Source organism: Netta rufina (assembly GCF_964035555.1).
Source record: "Netta rufina genome assembly, chromosome: 1".
Classification (NCBI taxonomy): Eukaryota; Metazoa; Chordata; class Aves; order Anseriformes; family Anatidae; genus Netta; species Netta rufina.
The window spans coordinates 144,169,991-144,195,800 of record NC_140123.1 but is presented as its reverse complement, the minus strand read 5'-3'; the positions used below and the strand labels follow the sequence as shown (position 1 = coordinate 144,195,800).

General features: G+C 41.9%; 1 protein-coding gene across 3 annotated transcripts; it reads right to left on the bottom strand.

The window, feature by feature from the left end:
- Positions 1–749: 749 nt before the first annotated feature.
- RESF1 (retroelement silencing factor 1) lies at positions 750–25,390 on the bottom strand. 3 transcript variants are annotated; one of them, XM_084296238.1, is made up of 6 exons: positions 25,285–25,390; positions 14,765–14,918; positions 9,583–9,747; positions 3,360–8,869; positions 2,376–2,450; positions 750–2,025 (listed from the first exon to the last, which is right to left on the bottom strand). In XM_084296238.1, exons 4-6 carry the CDS (start codon positions 8,827–8,829, stop codon positions 1,883–1,885), a joined length of 5,688 nt encoding a protein of 1,895 aa, XP_084152364.1. In that variant the 5' UTR covers positions 8,830–8,869; positions 9,583–9,747; positions 14,765–14,918; positions 25,285–25,390; the 3' UTR covers positions 750–1,882. The 3 variants fall into 3 exon arrangements, with proteins under 3 accessions (XP_084152364.1, XP_084152365.1, XP_084152366.1); XM_084296239.1 differs by lacking the exons at positions 14,765–14,918; positions 25,285–25,390 and adding an exon at positions 10,375–10,502; XM_084296240.1 differs by lacking the exons at positions 14,765–14,918; positions 25,285–25,390 and having other exon boundaries at positions 9,645–9,680.
- Between the last annotated feature and the right edge of the window lie 420 nt (positions 25,391–25,810).

Genomic DNA, 25,810 nt, shown 5'->3' with positions numbered 1-25,810 from the left:
AAAAGAATTCATTCAGCCACTTCAGTCAGGTTCATATATCATTATGCAGAACAAAACCCAAAATAAATTATCAGCAGGAACTATGTGTTGCTGGCACTAGGTGTGCTTAAGGCTACAATGAATCTTCCTTAATGCAGCCAGTATAACAGGTGCTAAACTCCCAAGAAAGCGTAAAATAAAACCTTTTTAAGAGTTGCCAACATTGTTACAAAAATTCTCCAGCAGCAACTTCCAAATTAACACTTGGGCATCCATCCAGAAAAAACATAAGTTATTAGGACACATGGGCCAGACAGGGGAATTTAAAACCTCACGAATAGTTCCTTCAATTGAAAGAAGAAATCTACAAATGATGGAAAGGAAAACCATGTAATGTTATGTGCTCCATTGGGTAACAGCATACAAGATCCCTACAAGTGTGTCTCTTCATGACAGGAGTAGCACTGAAAGCTCTTTAAGTACTGACACTTCAACACAAAACAGAAAATGAAAAAAACAAATGAAGAGAAAGAAGTTCCTGATGTGTTTTCTGAAATATAAGCACCTGCTGTTAGTTCAACTGATTCCAAAAGCTTAGACTGAAATCCAGTTCCCTCTCTTGTATCTATGAAACCACTCAAAGAAGGAAGATCTGACAGTTACTTCAAAACTGTGTTTAATGTACAAGGTTCTCTCTCGTATTTATTTAACTAACTGCAATAAATATGACTACTTGCTTTTTAAACAAACAAACAAAAAAAGACTATGCACAGCCTGCAAAAAGTTTATTTCAAGTATAAAAGTCATTCAGTGAAATATCTGCAGTTTTCACTTTTATTATAAAGGCTTGAACAGATAAAAAGAAACAGATAACCACAATTCTGAAAAAAAATATATATATACATAATGCTTCAATTCGAAATTCTGAACAACAACAAAAAGACACTTAAACAAAAGGTATCCAACAAAAAATACAACTCACATCACAGTGAACATTTAGTCAAACATTAGCTAACATTTTATAAACAAAGAAATTAATTACAGTCTGGTTAAATTGAGCATCGTGGTCTAGACAGAAGTGAATTCAAACTCCCTGCACTTCAACAATTGTGCTTTTCTTTCAAATGTAAAGAAAGTAGAAAGAGGGAGGAAGGGAGGGAAGAAGGGAAAAGTCTTCAGTCAACTATCAGTTTACAGCACTGTGTTCAGATAAAGAATTCTGAGTTCGATTTCTACAAGTTCTACAAAAATAGAAGTGAGAAAACTGGGCAGCAGCATAAACACCTCATAGTATCCCCTTATCTTTATGTTTGATTTGGGGGTTTTATATCTGTATTCCAAGTTTTAAAAAAAGGTTTCCACAAAAAAATAGAAAGTCTTGTTAGGAGCACAATAATCAAACTAGAATAAATAGAAAATAAAGGTGTCATGCCTAGGAATCCCTGCAATTCTTCCCTAGTAGGAATATTTTTCCACTGCCAGCAATGGAAAGTATCACAAGCATAGCTTTTCCAGAAGAAGAAAGTAAAACAGATTATGATGATTTAAATGAGTTTGAGGTTTGTTGGTGCATTTTTTTTTATTTTATTTTTTTTTTTTGGTCAAGATAGAGCTAACTCCTGGCTCTTTAAAAGTAATTCAAATATAACAAAAACAAAATGTATTTGACAATGACACTGTCAGCACCAAAGCCTATTTGTGCAATAAATACAGATTAAGCAAATTATCAGTTATTCACAATTATTAGGCAAACAGGGCTGAAGTATTGCCAACAACATGATGTATCTCTCTCTATATATAACAACTATGCAGAAATATGAAGTAAATAAGAAAAAAAATCGTAGTGTTGGCATTTTTTTTTCACCAATAATATTGAGTAAGACCTACGATACAGGAGTGCTATCTAGGCCTTTGCATTACTTTTTTCCAGATACATTTTCTTGTAGGTCTGAAACATCTCTTTTGAGTCTTTGATTGGACTGTGAAGAGCCACGCCATCTCCTTCCAGGATTTGTATGGCTGTATCAAGTGGAATACTGTCCTCAACTGAAAGACAGACAGAGAAGCAGGTTAAAGCAAAGGTCACCAAGCAGCTAGCTTGGGCTTTGCCTACAGTTTAAAGCTCTGGCTGAATCTCAACATGGGTGCTCTCTCTGATTCAACTGTACACATTCAAGCAGGAAAATGCCATTGATCTCCAACTACACATTCTCATGACAATAAAAATCTCCACAAATCTTTGAAACTCTTATGTCTACTCAGTAGTATCCATTCTGGCAACAGAGACAGTAAAGAATCAGTCAAAATAGACAAAGCCATGTTGAAAAGGAACACTTAAATCAAGCAAAGAGTATTCAACTTTTATTTCAAAATCAATAATCAGAGGGGCAGTTCACCTGTCGAGATCCCTTCCTTTTTTTTTTGCTTCACTGGATCGTATTTTAACCAATCTTCTTTTTTACTCTTTACACCTATAAAGAAAATTAAGAGGTTTTTTTTTAGGTTCCTATATGATAAGCAGTGGTCTCTATTCAGCATTAGGTTTTAACATATATGCTGCCACAGGAAAAGGGAAATTTTCTTTGGCTGTGAAATTGACTGCAAGAGGCAGTATGTACAACTTCAGATTTGTTTTTATTTAAAATCAAAGATAGTGTTTGACAAAAATATGCTTCAGAATACACCGCTTAAAACATATAAAGACTGGGGATAAGAAGAGGAGGAGGGAGAGAAAGACAAAGTAAAGATGGCAGAAGTTACCACAACTAAGAAAATGCTGCAGCAGTTAAAAAAGTGCAGGATATATTTGGCCCAAGACTCCTCCCTTCTTCAAGGCCTCATTCAGATCTCTCCCTCCTCTGTCTACACAGCTGAACTTATACACAACCAGGCTAACATTGAATACAAATCAGATCGCCTTTAGTAACAACACCAGGGGAATCTGCTCTCCACAAACAAGTCAAGCTACCTTCCACAAGAAAGCTTGAAGGCCTTCTTGCAAAGTTATTTGAAACTGCCACACTCTAAACTAACTTCATTCTGTAAACTTTAAGGAAAAGAAACAAAACATGAAATTGAAGAAGTCTCACTTTTTTCAACTTAACATCTGCCAGAAAGCTAGATAAGCAACTTCAACCTTAAATTTCTACTCCCACATTTTCACTGTCTGCAGTTTTGTATAACACAAATGAAAAAGGAATACTTTTCACTTGCAAAAATTTCTCAATTATTTGAGAAAACAAACTGTAAGTATAGCCAAAATTCTAGCAATGACTCAGTTTTACACACAAGTATTCTACTATACTAAATTCACGACTCTCAACCTACAACTGCCTACATCCATTTGAAAGTGGAAGAAAAGAATTGCACGTGCACCTTACCGGCCACAGTGGTTTTCTCATTTTCCAGAGAATTCTTTGTACTTAAGCTTTCTTCAACAGTAGCTGAATTTCTGAACAGGATCTCTGGACACAGTTTAAATTCAAGTACTTGTGGTTTCCGTGATTTATCATCTTCCGAGGGAGAAGGATCTCTTTTTGAATCTGTGCTATTTTGTGACGCTTTGGACTTTAAATGCCAGACAGGCCTGACAGGTGATGTCTCTAACTTTGTCAGGTATATGCGTTCCTGCGCAGTACGTTTAAATGCAACTCTATTGAGATAATGTTTTTTCGGTTCTTTTTGAAGATGTAATTTTAATCTGTTTGTTCTTCTATTTAAATATAGCATATTTTTATCAGAAAATATTTTCTCAGAACACTTGTCTTTGTTTTGACCATCGAGATGTCTCTCTTTGTTAGAAAAGTAGTTTCTGGAGATGGCAGATCGACCCCTTTTTCTCTGTAGTTTAAGCATAGTGTGATCTCCTATTGAGTTCCTGGGTTTCCAGACATTTTCTCCATTCAATTTTTTAGTCTTGTCAGTATTTATCATGCAATTATATGAGCATTGCTTGGAATTCTTTGCTTCAGACTGTTTTAGTCGTTCATCTTCCACCTTTGTTTTCTTACAGTCTCTCTTTCCAATAATGTCCTTCCTCTTCCGTTTGTATGACTCCTCCTGTGGTGGATAAGCTTTTACAGATTTATGTGGAGAATATTTCTGGTTTCTTGACTTCAAGTCTTTATTGACAAAGCCTGGGAACTTCATGGTTTCAGTGTGATAACTATTCAGCTTTTTTTGTCCTTTTTCTGCTGCTAATTTTGCTTTCTTTTTGGTATTAATTCCTACATTTTGTCCAAGTGTGTCTTTTTGTTTCCCACAGTTTTGTTCTTCACCTGTGTTCTCATCACAGGTGGTTTTTTTTTGGCCTTGATGGGCTTCAGCATGCTTAATTGCAGCAGTGTCTGATTTTGTACATTTGTGAATGTCTGTTCTGGATTTCATGATCAAACCTGTTTTGGTTTTATCTTTTGAAATGGAATCCACTTTGAAAACTCTCTCTTTTTTTGATGACTTTGTCATGTTGTCTAAATCCGCATGACCAGCTTTCTCTGATAACTCTTCTTCTGAGGCTTTCCGATTATCTTTTTTATCAGAATTAGATTCTTTCCCTAATAGTGGAGTGATACTACACATTTCTGGTTCTTCTTTACTGTTACTGCTCTTTGATTTATCAAGATCTTTTTTTTCAGAGGAATTGAGTGGTCTAATTTTTTCTGTTTCTGTTGGAAGTGGTTTCTGTTCATCATCCATCTGGAGCCTGGCTTTTTTGGTCATTACAGCAGTATATTTGCATGCATCTTTTTTATTTTTGTGAACACGATTTGTAACATTTTCAGAAGTAGGTGGATTTCCTGATGCACAGTTGTTCTTCACTGGGGCATCAGATTTACTGTTGTTTTCTTGTCTCTCTGCAGAGTTGATATTTTCAGCTTCTGAACACTGATCATTACCCTTTTTATCTGAACCAGAAGTTCCGCATTCACAAGAGCCTTGTGGCACTCCACCTAGTTCAGACAGCCAATACATTAAACAACAGTAATTGTCTTCCTTTCTGGAATTGGGTGGTGGCTGAGGGTTTTCTTTCTCCTTACATAGGCTTTGATCAGGTTGAACATTGCTTTTGAGCTTCTCCTCCTGGGGTGAAGCCTTTTCAGGTTGAGTCAATGCTCTGCTGCTTTCACTAGAGGAACATGGCTTCTCTTCAGGAAATATTTCTTGCACCTGACCAGAGCTTAACAGTGTAATTTGTAGCTGATCTACTGGGTCCTTTGAATTTGACTTTTTGTCAGAGATTTGAGTCTCTTTTTGAGTTTGCTTCTCTGTCCGCTCAAGCACAGAATCATTTCGTACTGGCTCTTTTGTAAGCAAATCAGCCCCTTCAATGCCATATGGAAACTCTTGCAAAAGTTCAGTCAGCTGACTCTTTAGATATTTAATAGGCTCTGCTCCAAAAAGGTTCACTTCTTCTATGCTATTTTTAGTAGAGGTGTCATTTTCTTTATTGACATCTGTTGTAACAGAGAACACATTTGTTTCAGCAGTCACACTCATCAAGAAATCTGGTGAACTTTGAGTTAACTCCTGGTCTAACCTAGGAAGAACGTCCAAGTTATTTTCAAAATGCTTGAAAGATGCATTTACCGGCATTTTTTTCGCTGAGGCAGAATTTGTTCTAGGAGGATTGCCACTGCTTTCTTTCTCAGAATGGATGGTTTTAAAACTATCCAAAGTCCTACCTGCTTCACTAACACACCTAGATGACTCTCCCAATGTCTTTTGCAGCAAGGTCTCTTGCTGGAGAGAGTTCTTGCTCAAGTCATTTTTATTCAAGTCCAGCAATTGCTCCTTTTGCCTTGGGTCAGATGCATTTTCTCCTGATGAGGTACCGTTATTTAATGCATTAGTCTGATGGACGGAGCTGAATATGCTTGCTATTTGTGGATTATAGGATGCATCACCTTCAACAAGAGAGCATACACTAGAAATATGAAACATCTGTTCTTCTAACAAAGCTGTAGGAATATTTCCTGTCTCTAACACTGTTTGCTTATCTTCACAGTCTTTATTACCTTCTTGAAAGATTTGACCATAAAAATTCAGGTCCAACTCAGAAAGAGATGACTTGTTTTGTGATCTGAGATTTTCACCAGCATCTTCCATGGTTTGACAAAGTTTCCTTTGTTTTTCATCAGACAAATCATTTGTACTCATACTGTTTTTTACTATTCTGTTTCCATTAGCTGATTTGTTCTGTTGCAAATGTGAGTTTTCTTTCTCTACCAGAATACAGTCAGCAGGTGATGAACGGACAGGTTCTACTGTTCCTTTATCAGCACTTCCCACAGTTAAAACATTTTTCCCCTCTTCTTGCAAGCTACGTATGCTTCCTGTGTCAATTACTAGACAGGTTTTATCTGCAGATTTTTGACACTTGTCTGCCTGCTCACTCTGTGTTACCTGTTTAGGAAGCACTAAAGGAGAGACAACTGCAACTTGGAGTTCAAAACCTTTTATCAAATTGCAGCCCAACGTGTCGTGTTTTTGTCCTACAGAGGCAGTTGTTAAAGGCAAGACCGCTTCATCTGTACTATCCGGAAGATTACCTTGTTCTCTCTTACTCACTGTGTTTTGGCTATAAGGTAAGGGTAAGATCTGATTTTCTGTGGGGCTTTCATTTGACTGGCTATTTTGAATATTTGCAGGTTCTGAACCACGTTTTCTCCACAAGCCCAGGCATGCAGTTAGTTCTTCTGCAGAGTAACTACAATTGCTTTGTTTAAAACATGAATTTTCAGTAAGCTGTGCTTTTTTCTTTTTCTGAGCTACATCACTCTGGACTTTATTTTCATTAGACTGCATTGTTTCTGATACAGGAGTGCGAGTGTGGACTATAACTGTCCGCTCACCTTTCAGACTGGCTACATTCTTTTCTCTACGGTCCTTCGATAAGCTTCCATCTTTGCCCTTTAAATCCACCCGGGGTTTTTCACAGCAAAGGAGATTAGTCAGTATGTTATCGGCAGTAGCACCAGCTTTCTTCTCTTTCAACATATTTGTGCTGCTCAATACAAACTGAAGAAAGGATGAGTTCTCAGGGTAAGCTGATACATTCTTTGATGCATTTCTGACAGAGCTATTGGTTTGATTAAAACCTGAAGTATTGTTGGAGGATGTGAGAGTTTTTTGAGAGGAAGCCAAGGCTGACGCATCTTTTTGTCCCAGGATGGGAGCACTCTCAGGATTATTTAATTGAGCTGGGAGTTTGTTGTGAGAAGGAACAGGAAATGACTTTGATAAAAGGTTTCCCTGTTCTACCTGATGATTACTCCGAGCCACCTCTAATTCTCTGTTGTCAGCACCAGCTTTCTGTTTGTCATTTTTCTCTTCAGGTGAAGAGTTAAGAACGGGCTGTTGCTGAGTGTCTGTCCTCACTGCTTCAGATGGGGAAGGTGCTACGTTTTGATTGGGCACCTGAGGAAGAGGATTAGAGAGCACGCTTTCATCACTGGCAGCAAGTGTGGGACTGCTCTTACCAGGTTGTGAAGCTAATAGTCCTTTAAAATGATGCATCTTTTCAAGCAGGGTGCATTTCTTTTTAATATAGTGCAGTCTTTCAGTTTCTGGAACTAGATCACCCTCTGCTGCTTTCCTTTCATCTTCTTTTGCTGAAGAAGTTTGAGAATTAACAGGTGCATTCCCTGAACTATTAGTCTGACTTTCCTGAACTGAAGCAGGATCACATGATGGCTTTGTAGCAACCACTGAAGAAAGAGTTACTATTTCATGCAAAATACTACACAATTCTTTGGAAGCATCAGTGGATGATGCAGACAATTCATTAAAAGTCTGATTTGCTGTCACATCTCCACTTGAGTTACAGGCATTCATAACCGACTGACTGACTTCTCCAGATTGCTGCGTCTGGCAGTATTGCTGAACACTGTTAATACCAGAAGCATTTTTTTGATCTAACAGGCACCTCTGTTGGCTGAGAGTATATCCAGTAGACACATTTTGAACTTCCTGTTGTGCACCTAGCAAAGGTTGTGCTGCAGCTCTTGAATCACAGTTGGCAGGCAGCAAAGCTGGCGCAGAACATCCACTGGGAGCTTCCAATCCCGTCTGATTTGGTATATATTGTGGCAGCTGTGCATTTGCTGTAGTATTTTGACTTGGTGACTGTGAAACTTGAAACTGTTTACTGAAATAATATATTTGACTTTGCACATGTTGCCCAGACGTACCAAGAGACAAAGAACTGTCCTGAGAATGGACATATTGACGGGATGACTGATGGACCGGTAGAGAAAGGCTTTGAAATGAAGCAGGACCATTCGTGTTATACTGCAGTGTGCACCCTACCTTTGAAGAATTAGTGCATTCGCGGTTACTTTGATACAACATCATAGCTCTCATCGAATTATGCTGTGATGTTTGTGACTGCATGGCATAACTGTTCGTGGTGGCATGCTGAGGTCCCTGAAGCATGTTCCGCAAGTTATTCCCATTGCTCCTTTGAGAAGGCAGGGGAGCTAACTGTCTGTAGGAAGAAGTACGTCTACTAGAGCTTTGCCAAGAGTTCTGAGTCATTTCTGTCTGTGCATGTGACATTTGATTGGGAGGTCTTGGTGCAATTACTAAATATGATGGTAGACGCTTTTTGACTGAGTATTCTGAGGCATGAAAATCTTTGCCAGACACAGATGTTCCTGGTACAGGAACATTGACAGTTGGTAGATACATCACTTTGTTATTTCCAGCATAACTACACACATTTTCAGAGGAAAATGTATTTCTTTGAGGAAAAGCATGTGCTTTAGGAAGCAACTGAGTGTTACACGCTTGTCTACTTTGCTGGTTATTCTGTGCATCAGCATTCTTGAGTGGTCTTGCATTCCAGTCCATCTTTTCTTGATTTATTTTTTTTCAGTATAAAACCAAAATTCTAAAAACAAAACCAAAATCAAACCTTAATCTCCTATCAAAACCTATTTCATTTGCCAAGAAGTAATTTAGAAGGCATTACAAACAGAACCATTTGAATTAAATTGCTAGATAGAACAGCAACTCCTTTGGCACATCCAGTGGACATCAATGAATGTCAAGCCATGTAGATTATTTCCCAGAACACTGTTAAGATACAAAGATACAGAATAGCAAATAACAATTCTATTGTCTGTTTAATGAATAACAGGATCCTGAGATTATTTTGCTAATTCCACTATCATTCAACTTTTTAATTTAATAATAGATTGCTCTATTTCCCTTCTCATCCAAATCTCATTAAAAAAAATTGCATCTGTATAGCATGATATAATAAGCAAATTTTAAGAGCAGAGCATAAGAGGACCCTAAAGAAATAATATAGGTCAGAGTTTTCATACAAGACTGGACTTCAATTATTCATTCAAACGTGACAGAATAAAGAAGAAAACAAGTGCGGGTTCAGTAAAGATCTCTCATAATAATGGACTAAATAAAATTTAGCAGGCTTGAAGGTGTGAAGTATGAGGATGACATCATCATCATCACTACTTTTTCAGCTATTACTGTAAGTACACCTGCAGGAGGCGACGGTCACAGATCTGTAACTCTTCATGTGTTATATTCCATAATTTACATTGATTATCAACAAGCCCAGCTGTGTGAGTATGTTACCTGTGAATGACCAACAGAAAGCTGTTATAGCCAGTATCTTCAAAGCCAAACACTACTTTAACCTTCAGAAATTTTGGTCTGTTTTTTTTGGGTGGTCCTTTGGGAACCCAGGAGTTGGACTCGACGATCTTTGTGGGTCTCTTCCAACTTGGATATTCTATGATTCTGTGGAAAAAAATAAAAATAAAAATAAATGGTAAATTCCTCTCAGTACAATCAAACCCACCTAGGACAGAACCAACAGCCTACTTTATGCTGGGTGTTACCCTCAATTTCTTAACAAAATATTTCACATAATTTCTCCCAGGTCAACCAAGGCTCCTGACTTTCTAACATGAGTTCTTTCAGATTAAGTCTCTCTTGATTTCAAATTCAGAATTAGACATGTAACTCAGATCTAGCTGATAAAAGCCATAAAGTTAAAGCCATCTAGCTGATTGTCCAGGTGTTATTATTAATGGAAAGACAGCTGTATCTCTTCACTTTCTTACTTCTGTGCTCTCAGAGGACAATAATACAAAATGAAACTGGAAAGCAAAGTTGCATGTGGAATTTGAAAAAAAAAAAAAAAAAAAAAAAAACCTACAACAGCACAAATCATCCAAGATTAACAACAGTATTAAGGCAACATTTAAAGTAATAAAAGAAGCTTAGATGGGAACAGAGGCTTTTGCACCCAAGCTAAAGACTTCAGACTGATAATATTTGACTGGAGATTTCCTGATAAATAATCATGGGATAAAACAATCATCTCCTTGAAAAATAGCTGCTGAAGCTACTTAATACACTCACATTCCAGAAGTATCATTTAGATGTGTGAACAAGACTGAAGTGACATCCAGTAGTAACTACAAAATCTTCATGAAAGAGGAGAAACTTTGACTACATGCAGTACACAACCTAGTCAAGAGTAAAGCCCAATTCCTGGCAATGTCAAGACCATGCAGATGAAGAACACAGCCTTACTTCATAGTTGCTAGCTGAATTAAGACAACATTAAGTCTGTGTAGTAGAGCAGCTCTCCCCTAACTCTCCCCCAGGCATCACCCCTTTGTTACCCATATGCCTGGTCTATGATTCATGGAAGAGCTGTCACAGCATCATTCCTCTGTTATCTACAGTGTGGTGGAGCCTGACACTGCATCATCCCCGTTATCTACACACTACAGGCACGAGACTATCAGGGCTCCCCCAACTGTATCCAGTGCTCCTGTGACATGGCTAATTGATGAAGGCATTATTATATGCTAAGAGAGAGAGAATTGCACAACCTGAATCATAGACAAAATAGAAAAAGACCTGAACCATGAAAAATTACTGGCTGAAAGTCAATCATCTCATGGTCCTACAAACAGCAATCTCAAGCAGGAGCCCTTTGAGCTCTTCAGAATCACAGTGGGCTGTGACCCAGGAACCCCCACTGGAAGGGATCCCTCTCAGGGAAGACTTCTGCTGAGAGCCAACGCATAATTGGGAAGAGCGAGTATTGCACTCTAATAAGGTGGAAGTCCTTAGGCACGCAACTAACTTGAGAAACCCCTGATATCCTGCAGTAAGTCTCATGTGAACCTTGCCATTCTGCAATCTTTGTTAACTCTTTGTCCCATCTATAATTAGACTCTGTTAATTGCTATACCATATCTAACAGCTTCAAAGTTTTAGATATCACATAAATCCAACTTCATAATTACTACCAAAGTGGCAATAAATTTCAATCACCGCTAAATATTAGTTCATCTGAGTAACATTACAACAGCCTCCAACTGTGATCACAACCTGAAGCATCATAATTTTAATACAATAAAACATGCTACGAAAAGTGGTATTTGGCAGAAAGCATTTGTCTTACGAAGAACGGTTGAGAAGATCAATATCAGTACAAGACTTCAAAAGACAAAGAGAAGACTACTCCTCACATATGCCTGCATCATTCACCTGCTACATTCTCTTCTTGACCAAAAGCCTTAAAAATCATCAGCAACTGTTTGGGCTACTGCCAGTTCTTCACTGAAGGTGCACAGAAAGGGAATGGAGAGACCCAGTGAATGCAGGAGTAACAGCACAGCCCTTCCACAAATCTATTATGCAACTCATGTGGCTATACCTAGATTTCTCCATCAGGTAGTTTAAGGCTTGCCTCTGTATTACATAGTGTCCCTGGATCACCCTTCTGAGAAGCATCACATTTCACTTGCAGAGGAATTTGGAAGATCAATATAGATAACAGTAAGTTTAACTGGAATGAGTTTTTAGTCTAAGGTTAAATATTCAAGGGGAAAAAGAACAATACTTTCAAACGGTGGAAAACTGTTCCCTTTGGTTTTCTAGTAACCTTGATCTACACAAAACATGGTCTAAATTCATTTCTGATAGAAGGCAGAAAAGTCTCAATTTTCATTGGCAATTTTCATTATTGCTTATTCTTAAGAGGCCATCCTCAAAGAGAAAATATTAGACAAATTAAATGAAACACAATCAAAACATGTCAGTCTTTATCTACTGGATCAAGATATTCCAGCAAAAACTTAATACTTCATTCACTGAACATCAGAACTTAACATTAGAGTACCCACTCCTGCATACTGAAGCCAGAAAACACCTAAATAAGGAAAACGGAGTGTGTAACTCACCATTAAGACTTGGGAGAACCTGATGTGTCACTGTAAGACAAAGGTAACAAAGACAGCAAGAGGCTGCAGAACCACAGTGGGAACTACTGTGCCAAGACAGGACAATAACTGAATTGCCAACCCAGAGCAAGTATTTACCATTTCCGTAATGAGACAGGGCAGTAACTAAACTGCCAATTTAACATTAATATACTTGGCATTTTGACTAAATCCTAAAAGCACTAAAGCAGATAAGGCACTTGCATAGCTATCATCAGGTAAACTGCTTGCCTGCCCGTTGGTTTCTGTGATTCAAAAGGGGACACAGACTCCCAGCTGAAATGGAGTGAGCAAGATTAGAAGCCAACAGATTGCAGAAACCAAAAGTAATAAAAAGATTGCTTGTCAACTCCAGGTAAGGCCAACTTCAGAGGATCACAGCATTGAAGATCCCACCACCTGGTGGCAGGTGTTGGGACTCAATGGCAATACAGGCAAACTTTCTTGACCAGACTACCTTAATACACAAAGACGGACACCCCTGAAGCCTCCATGCCGTGAATGTGAACTCCTAAGGGCCAATAGAGGGATCCTGCAGACTTTAGCAGGTTGGGAGAACTCATTCTGGGGTTGCTCCTACAACCAACTCCTGACAAATGGGCTGGTTAACACCTGGTAAGAGAAGAATGAAAACATAGCATGCATGCTCTTATGAAAATTTGCAACTGGCTCATCACCAGCCAAGGACAGAAGTCGGGATGTAGAGTATAGAATTACAAGACAAAGTTTATTCATGTGTATGAGGTGACTCAATTGGAATTGAGCACACCAATCAGACTTCACATATAGCTTTTATGCTTTTTCAGATACTTAGTTGTGTATGGTCATCTTGTCTCTATATGACACATGCATTCTCAACACCTTACACAACATTTTTGAACCACAGCACAGCGTTTTCTAGCAGTCAATTCTTCATGCCACCTTGCTGGCCCAAGTATAGGAGGAGATCTTATCTTTATCATCCAGCCTTACTTGCAGAAAATTGCAAGGTGCAGCATGAGCCTACCTGGACATTCTGATGGATGAGTGGGTTTGTTACACTGTTCAGCAGAGAGTTTATCAAGACCCTCACTTCACTGCCCCCAGACTTACAAAGTCGGTCTCCCACAGGTTTCTGATGTCATGAAATCCGTATCTCACAAGGCTGGATTAGGTTCCTGAACCTAACAATTCTATACAGAACTTCAAGACCTTCTGGTAAAACTCCATCCACTTAACATTTGCAGCAGTATTGGGCTATAGAGTCCATACATAGCACATCTCTAATACTTAAGATTTTTTGTCAGAGCGCACACTGAGGTTGAAAGCAAGTTAACCTGAAGGGCATTTGCCTAGAAATGATCAAGTCAAAAGGAAGGCAATCACCTGGATTAAACAGGATCAGGAAAGTTCAAAGACACTTTTAAAATAAAAGAGGAATCAACCAGAAAAATATAAAAGCAGCATGAAAATTTGTATCAAAAGGAATATACCTTCAAGTAGAAACAGCAGGAGTCAAGAACATGATACTGTCCATGGTCACTTTGCCAACATCACAAACTCTACTTGCACCAAAAAGCATTTTCTCCATAAGATGCCTTGAGCAGCCCAGCTTGCATCCAGCTAGTGTGGCTGAACCCACACCTCAGGCATCTGTATGCAAACTCACGGGATGCCTTCTCACCAGCATGTGGATCAGCAGGCTGCAGGGCACAGCAAAGGCTCATACAGAGCTAGAGCATACCCATCTCCCACAGAAGGGGTGTGCAAGAAGAGGGCGTGTGCTTATAACCCATACTTTGGGGGAAAAGAAGGGAGATGAAGCACTTTGTTGGATGAAAGGTAGTGTTTTTTTTTTTTGGGTTTTTTTTTTTTTTTAGAAACTGGATGATTAATGTTTCATGCTTTGTTTGTCACACTACTAATTTTCCTTCTGAAGGTATCACCAATGGATTCCCAGTTAATTACAGTTGTTAATAACTGATTCAATAATAAACAACATGAACAGACTGGTTCTCTACTAGCTTACTAAACCTGTACGTTATTTTATGTGGGCAAATTTGTGTACTGTAGTTGTACACTACAGTGCTTGGTCTATTAGAAAAATCATTAACGTGTGCACAGTTGTGGTCTCTGTGCTTCTGTAGTACAGTTACACATTTTGCTTCTGGTAACAGACTGACCTTAAGCACGATTAGAGGAGCAAGTAAATTCACCTGGAGATTAGTGACCTCAACAACTCCAAAGTACCATAGGAAATAACCAGGAGTAGGAGATGACAGGAACGATGAAAATTCGGGAATATTTGATCAGACAACCCATGCAGCACTCAGACCAGCAGACTGGTAATTTAACCCAGCCTAGCAAAGAAAACTGTGAAATGGCCCTTGATGACCATTTTAAAGGGAACAGCCATCGGCAGACCTCGCTGCTTTCCAAAAGCATTGAAGTTTACTTTGCCCAAGCCTACCGATAAGGGGGAAGCCAGCATTGTACACTGATTTGAATGGCAGTCAGGGAAACTCAATACTTACCAGCATGAGAGCCAGCACGTGGCCAGCCTTCCTCCCGTCAGGGGTCAGTATACGTGCACAGGAGCACCACTTCTCCAGTGTAGCTGTCACAGGGCTCCACAAGCAAGCACCCACACAGGCACTTGCTCACTCCCAAGCAGGACAGGGGAGAAAACTGGAAGAGCAAAAACAAGAGGAGTCATGAGTTGAGATAGAAAGCTCACTAGGTGAAGGAGAGCAGGAGACACAGGTCAGGGGGGACAAGCAGCAAAAGGAGATTGCCCGCTGTCTCCCTCAGAAGATTAATGGCCAGCTGCTCTCTGAGCAAGCCACCTTGCAAGCCATCCACCCTCCATCCCCCTTTTACCGCCGACCATGATGCTGTACCATGATGTTATACGGCTGGTATGCCCTAGCTATGACCCCTCACAGCCCAGTCACTGGGAAAATAAGGAAAGCGTTGATGCTGCCTGAGCACTGTGGCCAAAATACTGGCAAGTTATCAACGCTGTTTTAGCCACAAATCCACAGCAGCAGCATCTGGGCACATAACTCCATCCCAGCTTATGTCTGATACGCCCATGTGGTAAGTTTATAAACATCCCTTGCTGTGTATGTCATGCCTTACTTAGCCAACAGGTATACAAATTAAGGCTTGACTATTTCCCTGGTATATAACCACTTCCATGCTAGTCAATCCACTGTCACAGCACACCTTGCTGAAAGTGAGAGCACAGAAGGCATAAAGGTACTGACTGCTGCAAAAGGATCCTCGTGCTCCAGTACCATGGCTGCCCCAGGCAGATGAAGACCTCGGGAGATATCATCCTAGTGAAGCCCAGCAGAACCCACTAATAATAATAATAATAATAATAAAGTCCTGGTCCTCTCAGAGCCCACTAAAGTCAGTAATACATGCTAGACTTACAGGCCCAGTGTCATGTGGGCCCAACCATTTGTAAATTCCTGCTGTACCCATTCCATCACCTTCCCAACTCTCTTAACAGTTAACTGCCCTTAGGGGTAAATATCCCCCTAAACACAAGCAAAAGGGCCCTGACCCAAAGCAGCCTGAAGCATGGGAAGCCTGTTTGGCCCTGGGCATTCCCCAGCAGGCAATCCAGAGTCCCAACATCTGTTTTACTGGCTCTTGTCAAGAACCCTCAACACTACCATGTTTCTCCTACCAGCAAGGGCCCTAGTGGCCCTCCTGCCACTTCATCAGGTAGAAACTGGGAGTCCCCCAGCCCTGCATTACTCGGACTTAGCAGACACAAAATTAACACCACAGGGGGACTGGTCAGAACCTAACGATCCCTCTGAGGTGGCATGGAAGGTGCAGATAATAGGGATTTCTGATCCAAAGGTAGATGTCACCATCAGTGATAACGTCTGTGTTGCCTCATTGATAGATGTGCTCAAAATTCTGCAATCAGTAGATCAGCCTGGAGGGGACTGATTTCCTCACAACCTGCAGTAGCCCACGGGTTCAGAGGAGCCCCTCCAACCCTTCCTGTAGTCAGTCGAGTGCTACTTCCCTAATGGGCAGATGGCCCAAGGATCTGCAATTTTGGGAGGTTCTAACATCTGTTGTGGAGTAACCCAAATACAACTCTGATGAGGTCAGAGCAGAAGTAGTTTAATACTATAGGGGAGGACACAGCAGCAGTGACACGACTGATGATATGGAACTCTGACCAACTGGGACAGTTGTAGAGTTTAAGTAACTTCAAATTAGCCAACTCATTTTTTCCACAGAACTACAGTGTCAGATGTAAGCAAGATGTAGTAAATTACAAGAAAGAAAGGTAACAAACAGATTGCTTCAGATAGGGAAGCTCTACTCGAGGCCAAACCTTCCATGATGCTCACAGAAAGGTACTGTCTCCTGGTATTTCTGAACAGGAACTCTTCCCTGAAGTTCACATACTCCACCAAAGTTCACATACTCGAAGAAGCACCTCTCCTACCTTCGATGATCCATGTTGTTAATAACCTGGAAACCTGCATGCCCAGGAGCCCACCACCTCTCTTCTAACTGAATTTGAAGAACATGGAGCACTCACTGTGGCTGGTACTCTCTACGTTCGCAGTTGACACAATTCTTGCAAGCCACAGTAGACCTTGATGTGATCATTCCTTGAACTGACAGCTCTAATAATGGAGCGACAGGCAGGCACTCAATGCCATGAAGTCTCTGACAAGAAAATGATGGATTGCATCAGAGTCCAGGAAACTACAGAATAAGAAATCTGAGCTTGACTACGAGTTCGTCACTTTATCTAATATATATGGTGCCTCATCCCTTTGGTATCTTTGGTATTCAAGGAAAATCCATCATAATATCATTCCTCTGTTGCTTGCAGAGTGTGGTGAAGCCAGATGCTGCCTCACTCCACTGTTTTTTGTACAATACAGGCACTGGATGATTAGATGATCAGGCCTCCCCGACTGCATCTGGGGCCCCCCGGCATGACTAGTTGACAAGGGCACAATTAAGTGCTACAGGGAAGAGGATTGCACAACCTGAACCACAAGCACAGTGGACCATAAACATAATGAAAAAGACCAGAATCCTGGAAAAATAATCACTAAAAGTTAATTATCTCACAATCTTATAAATAGCAAGAACTCTCTGAGCTCTCCAGGGACCACAAGTGGGCCGCACCCTCAATCTCCCCCTGAGCTGCACCCATTTGCCTTTTTAACAACCCCACCCAGCCAGTGCACAAACACAGTGGGGTCTTGGCATCTGACCATTGAGTACCCAGGCATAATGTTTGCCTCCTCTCTGCCTCATACAGAATGGTCCCAATAGCTGATGAAGTAATCAACTCCATTTACCTTCCTTCTTATCTATGCATGGTGATTTGGGGTGTCAAGGACATGCTCTTCTTGTGGCCTATCCCCTTAAACAGATGTGTTCGCTTTAACTTATACTTGGAGTGACATGTAGTATACCTTTACTCACTCACCTTAAGGCTACTGCCATAGTCCTACCATTGCTTGTGGCATCTTCATCATTAGCTGAAACTTTTCCCACCATCACTGTATTCCCTCCTCCAAAACAGAACCTTCAGAGCCTCCTAGACACTTCAAACTTCTGGTGCAACATGGTCTTGGGCCTTGTGTTTCAGTCTGCTTGTCTGTCCTTTCTGTTCCTTCCACTTGGGACCAGAAAATGAATCATCAATAGGCCCTAACCCTTCTCTTAAAAGGTACTCAATAATGTCAGTATTTGGGACCCCTCACTTCTATTGGTGGTCCACTTCAGTGAAAACAGTGCTTAGAGGGCCTACCCCTAAACCAATCCATTTGCCAGCGTGGGGTGACAAGGTGTGCAAACCCTCAGATTAAGAATGTGAGCATGCTTTTCTTGACACCTTCCTTGTCCTTTCTGATATTGACAGACTCCTTGGGGATCACCCCCTTACACATACGGTTGTACATCCTATTCTTCACAATGTCCTTTGCAGTGTTTCTTTCCCTGAGGGATGTGCACAATCCATCACCGTTCAACCTCAGGCTGTTGGTATCTCCACCATCAGAGCCCATCTTTTCAGTCCCAAACATATTTTATTCTCGCTCCCCTCTCCTTCAAGCTACCTGTGGTCCCCTCAGACTCACCTGTAACAGAGGTCCCTCCTTTCCCATTCCACAGAATGACATCTGGTTTGCTGATGCCCCTGCAATCTTTAATCATATCTGGTTCAGGCATGCCACTGCCACCCATACTACAATGATCAAGTCCTTACAGACAATTCCTATGACAGTGCCCAGATGACTGAACCCTTCACTCCTCTGACATCTTCTAGGTGTATCCCCCGACTTCCCTGGTAGAAAGCAAGCTCCTTCTGCACCCATACCAGGGAAATTTGGGGCTACCTTCTTTGTGAAGAAATCCAGGACTATGCCCATTTGCATACTTCAGCTGTTGGCCGTGTTGATCCCCATTCTGCTCACCCCACAGCCAAGGCACACGGCATGCCCAAACAGATGCCACTGCTGTAATCAGAAGGGCAGCCATGGTGGTGAACACTGACACCTTTGATAAAACCAATCACGCCCCAATGCTAGCAGACAAAACTGAGTAAACCAACACAAGCCTGAAGCTGGTGTCTGTCACCATATCCTTGATCTGTAATTTCATCCACTGCCTTAAGGCCATACAGGCCTCTGGCCCAACTTTCATATTCTGGAACCACCTGGCTATTTTAAGGTTTTCTGTATGTAAAAGCTCTTCTCTTTCATCCCATAACCTCTGCAGAAGGAAATCTTACTCTGCTTCAACAGATTATTTTTCTATTCTGCTGCCCGTTCCTAGATTTATCTCAACGCAGGATTACTCCATTCTTTCACACAGCATGAAGTAAAGCAATGTAACTGAGCCATTCACAGTAGTTACATGATATTCTTATTTATTACAAAGAGCTTTCTGTAACTGGGCCAAAACTCTAAATACCAAACATACACATTGTAATGCCAGCCATTCTGATCTCAACTGTTTCTTACTTCTTCAGGACACAGAGTTCAGAGAGCAAAAGCTCTAAGAACTGAAAGTCCAGCTCTCTAGGCTCATGCGCCCTCCTTCCCACATTTCTGCTTCTGGACTTGCAGCAGCCAGTCTCAGATAACAGAAAGCACTTCCAATTAATTCAGTACACTTGACATGTAGTATTATAGAAAGATAATAGCAGCTCCACAGAACTGCACCTTTTGTACAAGGTAGCCTGAATTAACCACATTCCTTTCGCTAGCTCCAAATGCCTGACCAAAAGAAAAACTATATATACATTAAGAATGGTCATTTTTCTTGTTTCATAGTTGTACTTCAAATGTTGTAGCAGCCCCAGCACACAGGGGGGGTCTTGCCACAAAGATTCTCAGCAGTTACATAGGAAGTAATTTGTCAGATGTTACCTACATCTCAGATGCAGGCAATCATATGGTGGTGAGAATAACTTTAAGCATATGCAGACCAGTCACTTCTCTCTGCAGATTCCATTCCACCATTTCCAGCAGTGTATTCCTGTCTCACCTTCTGCTGTTGGCTTTGCTGTCCTAATGCCATCTGCTGCTACAGACGCAGGCTACAAAAACTGATCTTGAATGGGCCTATTTGAGTTTCACTCTTATGAGCTGAATCAGGTTCTTCCTCCCAGCCTCCCTTTGAATTCTCACTGTACTCTCCTCCACCCAGCAGGACTTCTAATCTGACTTTATTCAGTATTATCCAACTTTACTCCTGAGTCACTTTGTTAGCTTACATCCTCCACACACACAAAACCAAAAAACAAACAAAAAAAAAAAAGACTTTTCAGATCAAGCAGTAGTTATTAAAACAAAACCCACAAACTTACCCTTTCCAAATCACCTGTCAGAATTATCTTCTTCAAAGCTTCTCATTAGCCTAGCCCACATTCCAGTTTGTTTGTTGTTTTTTTTTGTTGTTGTTGTTGTTTTTTTTAAGCGATGCTGTAAGTGACCACCAGCTCCAGCAGGTCTAGGTGGGCTGGGGGTTCCTCCTGCCCTGATGCTGGAGCTCAGCCTGGAGCCCCCAGTGCTGGCCAACAGACACAGCTGCTGACTTCAGGTGTCAACGAGGTGTCCTAGCTGTACTACCACACTTAGGATAGAGAGTGAGATTATGCAGGGAGAGTTAAGAAATTATTTCTTAAGAAGACAGGACAAGCTGCAGCAATCTCACACAGGGCTCAGTCAGTCAGGCATCCTGACCAACCAGGGTCTGCACTTGACTGGCCCTCTTTATACCCCCCTCTTCCATCTGTCCCCCGCTTTGTTCCTCCCCAGCCAGCTCCCCCTGTCCCCTTGCACTTTCTGCATCCCTTCTCACAGATCCGCCATCCTCTTCCTCCCCCTGCACCCAGGACTCCAGGCCTGGATGTTCTCACCATGGAAAAGCCCAGGTCTGCCTGCAGTTTCCTGATAGCCCATCAATTAGCAATGCTGGCACAGTTTGTTTCTTGTCATTGCCTCCTTTGTGCTTGCCTGTCAGGTTTGTCTTTTAAGTTTTGTTTATTGTTTTCCCCTTTTCTTTACAGCCCCACTTGACAAGATGCCTGATCAGATAACCTTGCTGAGATAAACGTCCTCGCATTCCAGCACTCCTAGCAAGTGGGGAGCAAACCTCCTGGCGACACTGCTGTCTCCATCACTGGATGTCAAGTTTGTATCTGTGTGATTTCTTCCCCCTCTTCTTCCTTTCCTTCTGCACTGGAAAAGTCCTTCATGAAGCCCATGAGGTCCTTCACCTCCCCCAAGCCCTTATGCTGACCATGTTGCCCAGTTTTACTGTGGAAAAAGGTGTCCTGGAATGGCAAGCCTTCACTGCACCAGCAAGGGCGATTCTTAACCTTTGGTCTGCTATTTCTTCTGCTGCTTTCTCACACACTTCCATTCACACACGAGCCACATCAATTTTGGTATTTAAGTTACAAATGTCAAATTAAGTTTCAACAGGCATGCTTGAAGTAGGCCTGTTGGACTATTCAAAAATTAGCAAATGCTTAGGGAATGTCTCAAGTGTGGTGAAAAGGGAGGGGTGAGCAGGAACAACATGAGAGTGGAAAAGAAGAAGAAAAGGGTCTGACCACATGCAAGCAGGGTCCATCAGGACCAGGGGCTCACAGGTCTAAGGGCAGCAACAGAAAAGACCGGGGCCAGCAACAAAGGGACCTCTGTGTGCTCATATTTCCCCACAGCAAATTTTTATATATGTATTTATAATTTGGTAGGAAACTTCAAGCTGAACTAGCCCAAGTAGGAAAAAAAAAAAAAAAAAAAGATGCCACCAACTAGAAACATACCAGTAGCAAAGTAAATGATCAAACACTCATGCAGTTATATATCACTGTGTACAAGAAACTGGCCAATAAAATGATTAACTCTTTAAAAAAAAAAAGTGCCTTGGCCAACTTTCTCCAGCTTGCATTGAATACGGATTTATAACAAAATAGTTGACAACTCTCACAGGTACTTAGGTACTTTATGTTACATTGGCCTTGGTACATGTCACTGCCTGCAACCCTGTCATCACTCTTCTGATTGAACTAAAATGGCATTTCTTGTGGCAGGCAGATAACTGTAGAAATTACAACTATGTAACTCAATTCAAAAAAAATATCCAGAGGTTGTAAAAATATCGAAGAGCAAGGAAAAAGCACTACTTGGCACCTGGCAATAAACATAATCTGTATTCATACAGCTACAGCATCAGACAGTGCCTCAAGAGTCATGGGAATTATGCTCACAGACAGAAGGAAAGCAGAAAAGAGGTCATTCTTCTCACCAAGAATGAGGTAACACAGATAAATGCTATAACAGAAATGCTGGTTACAGAAAAAATCTCAGATTGTCACAAGCAGCATCTAGACAAAGCTTGACAGGATTATTCTGAAAGAAAGTGAATTTTCTGCAACCATCACAGACTGCAAGCATTTGGAAGAGCTGCGATTCACAGACAGTTTTAAAATTCTAGTCCTCCACAACACCAAGCAACACAAACATTGTCAAAGAGAGGCCACTGCTGAGAACAGACCCAAATCCAAGGGGAAAAAACATCTCCTAAACAGTGTTTCTAAAACACTTTTTATGAAGCGCCTACACCCCACAGTACATTTGCAGATTTCTAGTCAATATCACAATTCATGGAATCAACCTTGAAATGTGCTTCATACTCTGAAAACCCTCCAACTTCCAAGTTTTCAAAAAACTTTCTTACATCTTTGGCAGCTGTACATAACTCCATTTAGAAGTACTGCTCTCAAACCATTTGACATCTAATGAATGCTACTTGAAAAAAAGTTTGCAACCTAAGTACAGGATGCTGGCTGAAGCACACACTAGTAAGTTAATTGCATTTCAGTCAAGCAGAATGATAATAATCACCAAAAGCACATAACAGGAGAGCTGTTTGGCATATCTGAACTTTATGCAGGCCACTATACAGACAGCAAGGCCTTACGAGCCTTCAAGACCATGGGAGTATTTAAAAAAACAGAAGTACAGTCATGATAATGACTGTAAAATCTTTCTTCTCAACTGATTTGTGAAGTTTGCTGTAATGAACAGTATAGTCAGCTATTCCACTCACTGTACAGTCTTCTGCTTGCAGTGCCTCTAAGTAATAAATCCTGAAGATTTTTGTTATTGTTTTACTCTTTCACAGTGATTTGCAGTTTCATAACTGTTGAGAACTTGTGTTTCTGTATAGGAGTCATAAATAATAACACTATCCTAGTAGTGCCTATCAGTCAAATGACTGAAAAAGCAAAAGCCCGTTCCCTGCCAGCAATAGAAAAATACTGCAGTCCTTGAAAAACTGTGGTCATATCAGTAGTAAATATAGTTCAGAAACTTAAAGTGGCAAAAACAGGTTGAGAAATTTCACCTTCCCCAACACACTTTTTTTTTTCCCCTTCCATATCTTCAGTTGCACTGACCATACTACTTGTGGTGCTTCTGGGGAAAACAAATAGCTATTAATACAGGAAACGTATTTTCAGTTTTTTGTTTGAAAAGCAAGATTACTTCGGCAGTCTTGTTACAGAGCATCCCTTCAGACAGATGTGTAACGGCTACTGGAAGAACAGGACCTCCTTATGGTCTTTGCTCCCAGAAGGGACAATGTCATTAAGCTGCAAGCATTACTTTTATGCAAGCAGCAAAAACCTGTACCAACGATCACTGGGCAGTCTCCTGCCTCTAATAACACATTAGAAAATCTCCTGGGACATTTATAAGTCCAATTTACTAAGAAATAACAGCTTTCTTTTCTTAGGACACAACATCAGCTCATGAATGCAAAGGACAGAACCTCCTAACACTAACAACCGTAATACATTTCTTCACTATACTTCCTTGTTTGTTCCACACACCCGCCAGCCCCCTCTTCTTAAGCATCACCAGCAGGCTCTACAATTTCTCACAAACCCTTGGTTAGGTTTAACGAAGCATTAGCTGCTCCAGGATTCAAGATATCCACCTCCTTTCTCTTCTGCTCCCTTTATTCCTACTTCACTGTTTTCAAACTCTCTTCCTGTCCCCTTTTAAAAGAGGGAGCAGAGAGTATTAACCTCCTTCCTGCATTCACTCACTATTAGCTATCAACAAAGAGAAGAAAGGTTCAACACCAAACTCACAGGTCAATCATTGTATTGATTAAGGCCAGGAAAGACCACGACCACCATGACAGAGCCAGCTGAGCAGTTGCTCACAGTTGCAGCAAATGAAACTGAGTGAGCCCAGCACATCAACAATTTATGAAATCACTTCCCCTGTTTGCAATCTGCAGCCAAAAGCTAATGGCCCCAGGTGGGTCCATTTTTTGTTACGGGCAACAGGGCTGGCAAGGAGCACTGCCTCGAGAGCACACATCCTTATCTGGCCAGGTACACCACCACACCTCTGCTCCATCAGCGTGATTGCTGACACAATGGACCGTTTTTGATTGTTTTTTTCTCCTGGAAAAGGCAAATATAAAAGCTGGGCTTCATAATTTTACATGAAGTTTGGAAACCGATCTAAAAACACTTCAGTACCAGAATGTGTTTGCCTGCAGAAATGATCTGAGGCAAACAACTTGCTGGGTTTTTAAAAGGCACTGTTTGAAGACAGCTTCCAACAGATAAGGGCATTTTACAGATCTACCATTATTGCAGTTAAAGAGTGGGGGGGAGGGGGAGGGAGGAGGGTGAAAAGACATCTGTGCTTTCAGTAGAAAACAACCGAAATAAGTTTCTCCTAAAATCCTGGCAAACCAATGAACTAGGGGAAGCTTTAGCTACGATCAGGCAGGAAACCAAAACACCCCGTAATATATTTTATTTGAATCGGGAAGGGAAGGGCCCATCGGCTTTTCATTCAGCTTGCACATGGCAGTTCCAAGAGTTGCCTTCCACCCCCTGAAGCACCAACCAGCAACACAATGAATTAACAGCTCCTGATACACGGCTTCAGAAACAACTTTGCACGTTTTCAAGGCTTTGCTTTGTTACTCGGAGGAACGCCCGACCCGGCACAGCTATCAAGACTAAAGGGCTCGATTTGGTGGATAGCAACATAAAGGCGACCATTAACACAAGCTTGCTTAGCCAGGAATGCCCATCTGAATGCTTTCAGCCTACCGGCTGGGTCTATTTCAGGGAAATGAGGTGACAAGACCGCATTTAAGCAGCTTTTGCCACCAGCGAGCCACAACTTTCATCCTTCCCCCGGGCTCTTTTCGCTTTGCAGCCCTCGGGGGCGGCCAGAGGGGAGCGGGAAAAGGCCCGGCACTGCCAGAGCTCCTGGAAAAACAACCTCAGAGAAAAACAACCCCTGGAGGGCTTCCCAAACACCCCTGACCCTTCCCCGCGCTCCCCGTGAAGCCGACCCCCGGCGCGCCGCAGCCTCCCCGCGCAGCGCGGCCCCCGCCGAGCCCAGCGCGGCCCCGCGCAGGAAGCCGCGGCCACGGCCCCGCCGCCACGGCCACGGCCTCGCCTCCCCGCCGCCGCCCTCCCGCCGCCGCCGCCCGGCCTCACCGAGCCCAACGCGGTCGCCCCGCCGCCGGTGGCTCCGCGCCGAAGCAGAGGCGGAGCCGTGGGGCAGGCGGGTGGAGGCCGCCGCTGCTGCCACCGCCGCTGCTGCCCGCCCGCAGAGCAGCGGCACGGCGCCGGGGACCGCCTCGGGGCGGGACCGGGACCCAGACCGGCCCCGCTGCAGGAGGAGGAGGAGGAGGAGGGGGGAGCTGCATAGCTGGGAATTGCTCGTTTCGGTTTCTGGGCTCGTCCAGCCCGAACTCAGGACCGGCCGGAGTGCAGGGGGAGCCTGCCCGGGAGGAGTGGGGAGCGGTAGCTTAAAGGCTCTGCACAAACGCAGCGCGTAGATTTAAATAAATGTATAAACGAGGGAGAAGAAAAGGCATGCAAGCGGTACTTGCAGGTAACCTACGCACCACAGCACCGCCGGAAGTCCGTGATGTGTTTGGAAGGGCTACGTTTAAGTTTTAAATCGGGTGACAAGCTGGTACTGAATAAACCTTACCTTAAATTTTGCATGCTGACACAG

What these genes read in the sequence shown, in the direction of transcription:
- RESF1 (XM_084296238.1), bottom strand. Translation starts at nt 8,829, where the DNA reads ATGGACTGGAATGCAAGACCACTCAAGAATGCTGATGCACAGAATAAC. An exon ending in TGAGAAAACCACTGTGGCCG is followed by an intron (nt 2,451 to 3,359) that starts GTAAGGTGCACG and finishes TTTTCTTTATAG; the next exon opens with GTGTAAAGAGTAAAAAAGAA. An exon ending in AAAGGAAGGGATCTCGACAG is followed by an intron (nt 2,026 to 2,375) that starts GTGAACTGCCCC and finishes TCTGTCTTTCAG; the next exon opens with TTGAGGACAGTATTCCACTT.